This window comes from Labrus mixtus, chromosome 16 (genome assembly GCF_963584025.1).
Source record: "Labrus mixtus chromosome 16, fLabMix1.1, whole genome shotgun sequence".
NCBI classification, from domain to species: Eukaryota; Metazoa; Chordata; class Actinopteri; order Labriformes; family Labridae; genus Labrus; species Labrus mixtus.
Genome location: NC_083627.1, coordinates 4,963,172 through 4,970,504, shown reverse-complemented (window position 1 = coordinate 4,970,504; position 7,333 = coordinate 4,963,172). Strand labels below are relative to the sequence as shown.

The 7,333-nt window shown below is 41.2% G+C and overlaps 1 protein-coding gene across 2 annotated transcripts in view; it reads right to left on the bottom strand.

The window, feature by feature from the left end:
- Positions 1–1,344: 1,344 nt before the first annotated feature.
- si:ch211-195b13.1 (STKc_SGK domain-containing protein) overlaps positions 1,345–7,333 on the bottom strand; it is a 13,222-nt gene continuing 7,233 nt past the window's right edge. The window contains exons 1-13 of one of the 2 annotated variants that reach the window (XM_061059924.1): positions 6,952–7,187; positions 6,343–6,418; positions 5,453–5,528; positions 5,323–5,363; positions 5,148–5,205; positions 4,969–5,052; positions 4,716–4,847; positions 4,516–4,628; positions 4,266–4,389; positions 4,077–4,172; positions 3,834–3,989; positions 3,649–3,738; positions 1,345–3,307 (exon numbers count right to left, since the gene is read on the bottom strand). In XM_061059924.1, the coding sequence (XP_060915907.1) occupies positions 3,143–3,307; positions 3,649–3,738; positions 3,834–3,989; positions 4,077–4,172; positions 4,266–4,389; positions 4,516–4,628; positions 4,716–4,847; positions 4,969–5,052; positions 5,148–5,205; positions 5,323–5,363; positions 5,453–5,528; positions 6,343–6,418; positions 6,952–7,021 (1,281 nt within the window). In that variant the 5' untranslated portion in view covers positions 7,022–7,187 and the 3' untranslated portion in view covers positions 1,345–3,142. Of the gene's footprint in view, positions 3,308–3,648; positions 3,739–3,833; positions 3,990–4,076; positions 4,173–4,265; positions 4,390–4,515; positions 4,629–4,715; positions 4,848–4,968; positions 5,053–5,147; positions 5,206–5,322; positions 5,364–5,452; positions 5,529–6,342; positions 6,419–6,951; positions 7,188–7,333 lie in introns of those variants that run through there. The other variant, XM_061059925.1, reaches the window with a different exon arrangement.

The window sequence follows — 7,333 nt, the reverse complement described above, 5'->3', positions numbered from 1 at the left end:
ACAAAGGGTGTGTTTCTTCTTGTGAATTCATTTCACTGTGAAACAACTTGTAGGACTTTGAGTTGTTTACTTTTTGGCTTGTTTTAAGCGAGCTGGGGTGAAGATTCTCACTGTTAAATATTGTTCTTATGCTGTTATTTTGTCATGGATACTAGAAAACAAACAACATTTTTTATATATAATAATTTTTAAAGACAAAGACACACCATTTGAAAAAGCCAGGCTAAGCCAGGGGTTCCCAATCTTTGCTATGCCAGGACACCATAACTATCCTCTGGTGTGGACCCCTCTCTTGCTAAATTTCCTTTTTCCTGTACATTACAATGCCAAATCTAAAAAATCAGACATTCAACATCTTAATATTCCCTTTGTTTATTAACAATTAATAATATTGCTATTAATTTATTTCATTCAACATCTTAACATTTCCTCTTTATTTTGTTTATTAACAATTAATAATCTTGCTATTCATTTATTTCATTCAATATATTTTGGTAAACAGTCTTGTAATTTCTGATTTAGCACAGACTTTAATATGTAATTACTTCTCAAATGACATAATTTCACAAATTATGTTGTAAATTGATTTTTATTGTATCGTCCTGGGACCCCCTTTGGGCCCCTGGCGACCCACACAGCTGCAGCCTGTCATGAGTCTGTGTCATGTACAGACAAAGAGGACAAAGTACACCACTTAATTACTTAATCTAAGAAAAGATACTCCTGGTGGTCAAATATGGCTGCAATACAAGTGAAAGTTGCTCAGTCACATTATTACTTGAGTTAAACTTCTAGAGTACTGGCTTGTATAAATAATTAAATATTCACGAGGCACGAGTTCAATCAAGAATGCATTATCACAGTGAGAAAACATTCAATTTTTTTTAATCAGCCATTTCAGGATGTGCACGGCCTCTTGAACTCGGCAATTATGCAGCATTTCCTTATTCCTGGTGTTACTAAAGCCCCCCTTGCTTTTTGCTTTTTTTTTCTCTTCTCCACAGCGTTGTTCTCATCCAACATATACTAAAACATATTAAAAGAAAATGGTTTCTTCATCCATGGAGACACGCGTCTCCATGGATGCGTACAGGCACGGCAACACCACTAAGACAAACTATACGCAGAACAATATGAACCCAGTTTATGGTCTTTGGGATCGTATTTTAGGGGAAAAAAAGAAAATTTATCTGCTAACTTCTGAGCAAAAGTAACAAGAACATTCATAGAAATGTTGTGGAATCTAAAGTAAAACTCGATAATATTTCAGTACGTTTACTTTGCTACTGTCCACCTCTGCTCCTGAATGCATTATTAATAGAACAGCACATAAAAACAGCACACTTTCCTTTCATTTAGAGATTTTATTTGTCATTTCTGACACAGATTACAGTTCAGTATTTCACTTGATCATGTAAATTATTTTCTTTTTACAGTAGCAGTGGCATGAAAATAAATATGCATAAAAAATACAAAACAAAACAAAAACTCATGCTTCCAAATATGGAAGAAAATTATAGAGAACTGTGTGTTGCCTTTTTAAGTTTTCAGCAGGCTTGAAATTGCATCCTTCGTATGCATTGAATGTTAAGACTGAACGGGGTTATTAACCAACCAACTCCTTTAAGTGAAGATTCTCCTTAATAAATAATGAATATCAGAATCAAAATCACAAAGTACACATGATTATAAGTCCTTCAGAGTTTACAGTTTATTGCACTTTCCAGAACCACGTTGTGCAGTAGACCAGTGGCTTAACACTGTGTCTACTCCATCTAGCGGTTCCCCTTCAGGTTAATGAAGCACTGTTTTTTGTTTTTTTAACGCAGATTCTTTTCTATCAAAGGGAACAAAAAGGTTTGTGGTAAAGAGATATGTACATCGAGTATATGTGGATCAGGCCGCCTTGGACAGGCACAAGACATTCACAGTTCTTCTCTACATGATGCATAAATAGAAAAAGAAAACATTTGTAATCTTATTATTTTATATCTGGAGTGTTTGCAAGAAAACAGCAACCACTTAAACTCGAGAAACAACTTGATATAGAGTATTTGCTATCACTGATGTGGGCCTATTATTGCTGGTTGATAGCGCTCCTGATCAAAAGGAAAAGCTGTCCATTAAACAATAGATAAACACAGTCACTGGTTGTAAGTGAGAAAGGAATGGAATAACCAAAACAAGAATGTATTGCCTTACAGGACGTATCATTTAAATTAAATCTATTATATTCATATATGAAACATGTATAAGATGTAGAGCAGAGAGAGAGTCGATGAAAACATTGAAAACCTTTGAGATTTGCTGTAAAATATGTAACTCTTCTACACAGTACAGTCGAACTTTGATCTTAAGTTTAAGAGGACAAACGAGTTGAAAAAAGTATTTCTGTTGAAGCATCCATTGTTACCTGTTTGGTCCAAGAGCCACTAATTAGTGAGCAATAACTAAACGCCATTATTTCTTTGTCCTAAACCGAGATATGACGATAAAACGAGGAACGATATGCAGCTCTCTGATCCAAAGCAGAATGTCTCACTTCTCTCAACCCTTGTTTCCTCAAGTGCAATTCAGCATTCACACGAAAACAACAACGCGTCATGAATTTAAAAACAAAACAACATATGCAGACGTGTGTCGAAGGCATCAACCTTAACGGCTAGCGCTCTGGTCAACAGTCCAAGCAGGTCAAATGAAGTTGTGATTAGAAAAAAAAAAAAAAAGTGCTGTCGCCGTCCAAACTGCCTTTCGAACCTCAGGCACTTCTCTTCACCTTGAGCTGTGCGTTCCAGAGCTAACGGAGAGGGATGTGTATGATCCCAGAGTGCATCGACACTTGGCACGCTTTTATTAATTGTTCTGAGTGGATGAGGCAGAAGATCGGGGCTGGTGTTGTCGTAATATAAGAGGCCCCCCCATCTGCACATTTTTCATGCACAAGATCTCTCAAGCATCACCCCCCAAAGTGCTCACGTCCAGTTTGTGAGTCAGATCCTCTTTCCAGGCTGTGTAACGACCCTCCAGCAGGATCCTCTGGTGCAGTCCCTCAGTCAAGAATAAGACTCAATCCAGAGTTTTCATCCCGTTCTTTTTTGTTTGTTTGTGCGAGTTCCCAGGACAGATTTTTTTGCCTTCATGTTCACATAAAGGAGTGATCTGCCGGAGGCCCGTACGAGAAGCCTGGAAACGCTCCGGCTGCCTCCTTGACGCTGCTCGTCACGGTCAGGCTGTCGTTGCACAGAGACGAGGTGACGGGCATGTGGGTGAACTCGGGGTCGAAGTGTCGCAGATCTGTGGGGCCGCTCTGTGAAACCAGACGAGGAAGGACAGAATTTAGGACATTTGCAAAAAAATATCTTTATGCATAAAAAGAAATAGTTTTATGGCATTTTTTCAGTTTTCTTAGTGACATATGAACACGTAATTAAAATTCCTCCACACTTAATCAGTAATAAGTAATTTGTTTTGTTAAGTTTGTAAACAAACAACATTTGGAGCCACCTGATTGGCTCTGGAAAACTGTCATTAGCATTTTTCTTAGCTTGCATGTAACACATCACTTAACTTGCTACCTTTGCAGACAGTCATGTACGATTGATATTTTCTTCATAAACTGAAACTTAAGATTCAGAAGTTTGAACTCACCACTGAGGGAATGAATGGAGGCGTGATCTTTTTGGCCATCAGGTCCTCCCAATTGATTGGAGAGAAGAATGAATGGTACTTGAGCTCAAGCTGGAGGGAGAAAAAAAAAACATTTCAAATTAGCACACGCGCTCATATAGTCGCCTGTTGTATGTGTGTCTAAAAGGTCATCTGTTCAGACTTACAAAGTCATCCTTCGATCCCAGCCTGTTGGTGCGGTCCTTCTGCAGGAGCCCCTCGAGCATCTCCCTGCCTGAGTTGGACACGTTGGGCTTGAGGACTGGAGCCTTGTGCAGGATGTTGTTGTACATCTCGGCTGTGTTGCGACTGTAGAACGGAGGCTGGAAAAGCAAATTCATCTAATTTAGCACATGAAACAATCAGCAAAATGTCAATAAGAGGGAAATAAAGTGTGGGAATGCACTTACAAGTCCATAAAGCATCTCGTAGAGCACAGATCCAAGGCACCACCAGTCCACGGTGCGGTCGTACGCCTGCTTCTGGAGAACCTCAGGCGCCAAATACTGAAAGGAAACCAGCAACAAAGAATTAACTTACATCCAACAATTTGAACGAGTGCCTTTTCTCTATTTATATACTGTGGATGTGTTTTGTACCTCAGGCGTCCCGCAGAAGGTTGTTGTCGTGCCATTCGCCTCAACGCCCTCTTTGCAGAGTCCAAAGTCTGTGAGGACGATGTGGCCCGTTGAGTCCAACAGGATGTTCTCTGGCTTCAGGTCCCTGTTTAAAAAGAAGAAAAAGAAAGCTTTAAAAAATTGCTCCCATACACTTCTTCCTTCTGTTCAGCTCTACACGGGGTCATGTTGACAAATGTCCACTAGGGGGTGCTGTAGGATCACCAGTTACCTGTACACGATGTGCAGGGAGTGGAGGTAGCCGAGTGCACTGGCAATTTCCGCAGCATAGAACCTGGCTCTGGGCTCCAGGAAAATCCTCTCTCTCTGGAGGTGGTAGAACAGCTGGAGAGGAGACGGGACACACATCTGTCAACACCCGATGGAAACCCTTTGATATAATGACCTGATTCTAGATGTTCAAAGATTTACCTCTCCGCCATTGACGTAATCAAGTACAAAGTAGAGTTTGTCAGTGGTCTGGAAGGAGTAGTGCAGCCCCACCAGGAAGGGATGTTTGATGTTCTTCATCAGCACACTGCGCTCTGCCATGATATGCTTTTGCTGGAAGGAAAGTATGGAAGTTAATTTAATGCTACTTTCATCACAGTGACGGTTCAAATACTGACACGGAAGCAAAATGCCGACCCCCCCCCCCCCGGATGAACGAAACCCCCATCTTTACCTCTTTCTTCTTCATGATGATTTTCTTCTGTAGCACTTTGACAGCGTAGTAATTGGTGGACTCCTTGTGTCGAGCCAGCAGAACCTGTCGCAGAGCAAACATTTGCATGAGTCATAGTGTTGTGGATGATAGACGTGAGAAGATAAGAGAGGTTATAGTAGAGGAGGCGTTTCGGTCACCTTTCCAAAACTGCCTTTGCCGATGATCTTGAGGTAGTCAAAGTCGCATGGTTTGATCCTAATTTAAAAAAAAACAAGAAAGATAATTCAGTTTTTGTTTGGACACTGCATGGGAACAACACTTCTTGCCATGTATATTTATAAGAAAATAGTTTTTTTTTAAAAGTCAACTTACTGTGTTTCTTCAGCCAGCGAGCTTCGGGAATTTAGGCACATCTGAAAAAGTATGAAATGAGGAAATACATTAATAAGTTGCCACATACAGAAAATGAGTCGGGTAGAGAGAGGAAACATTCCCTGCTTACCGGAGTTTCAGGAAGTTCATTATCAACCTCCTCGTTCTGATTCTCATCAATCTTCAGGAAGTTGTTCACTTCGACACTGGAGGAAATGAACACAGCGATGGTTAACATTGTTTTTTTAAAAATCAGCTTTAACCTGTTTACCTCGTGGGCGTAATGTTTGTCTAGATTAAAATCATATAAACTCTTGTTGTATTGCTTAATCACAGAGAGCAGTTTGAGAGGCTTGCAAAGCTAAAAACGGACGCTGCCTGGTGGATTGTGAATGACCGTCTGAAACATCCAACCAGGTCAAGTTTAGGAATGCGATCATCTCCTTTTAACCTGTCTGAGAAAAAAAAAGAGCTTAAGCCGCTGACCCACGACGGGAGGGTTCAGGCGGCTCTGCAGGACTCAAGAGGTCCCGCTCAGGCGCCCTCTTCCTTCTGACACATCTGAAGGGGACAGATGCAGGGGCGATTATTTTTTTTTTTTTCCTTTCTCTCAGTCCTGACCTGGACGGCTGTGATGGTTACGAGCCATGTATCATGTAACGACTGAATTACCGGTTTATCCTCGTCTAGGGGACAGAGAGGATTTGCTGCAGGGGTGATTAGGCATGTAGAGACACTGCTTCTGGCTCGTCATGACACAACTATTATTACCCTGGTTTTCTCGGACCCAGATTATTTCGCCGCACAGATTGTCCTGCCAAACTCAGGTGGCTGATTGGATTGGCCAGCGCGCTCACAGATCGCGAATAGGCTTATGATCAGAAATAAACACAAGAGCCAGGAAGTAAGTGATGCCAAGTGACGCTTCTTAATTGTGCGCCTCCTTCCCACGCCAATTTTTCCATCCAAAACAAACATATTCTTTATCCTCATGGTTGTGTTATTAGAGGGAATACTCACTGTTGGCAGATGTGTGGGGTTGACACCAGCTTCTGGATGAAGTCATTCAGCCCCATTTTTCTCTCCTTGATGAAAGCTGCACAGAGAAGACAGAGAGAGGGGGTTTAACATCTGAGCTACATATTTGGTTAAAAAAAAATAAAAAAAATGCCTCCATTAAGAAGTAAATATATTTCAGATGTAATCTTGCGTTTTCTGAGTTCCACATGTTCTGTTTTTAGGTTAGATTTGCGTGTTGTGCGTATAGACCTCTAATGCTGCAGGCTTACGGGTTATGCAACCACTTGGGTCACTCATTCAGATACCAACAGTGGTGACCAACAAAGCATTTTTCCATCACAGATTATTACCAATACAAAAATAGGAAAGTCTGGAGATTTTTTAGGCTTATTGCTCTACAGTTACATTTCATCCCAGCGATTTGTGTGAGAATTCCCTAAAATATTAACCCCAAAAAAAGCTCTCTAATTTGGTTTAATTAATCTTTTTAAAGCGGTTTTTCTTTCTAATCAACACATATCAATAAATTGGTTTAGTTCGGTTCACTGATGAGTTCAAACGCAGGTTAAGTGATGATGAAAAATAAATGTATGTCGTTTGTTTTCTCACCGGTGAGAACGGTGACAATCCCCCTCATTTTGCAGTAAGTAAGATCACATCCAGCTTCAGTGACAGCCATGCTGACAGCGAGAAAAAGACGGATATCCAATAAACACGAAGAAGAAATCGATAATAGTCCCTCCAAGGTCCAACAGCGGTGAGTTATCGCTGACTTATCCGCGTCGTGTTTTGAGGTCTCGCAGTCAGAACTCAACCGGCCGCGCTCCGCTCTGAATCAGCCAGAGACGCCAGCCAGAGCAATATATACCGAGCACGTGGTACTGGGAGGCGGCCCCGCCCATTTTTTTTTTTTTTCCGTCATCCGCGTAACCACGGCAACCGCTGCTGGGGAGGGAGGCGTGACATCACGGGATTCCGCTGCAGCCACATT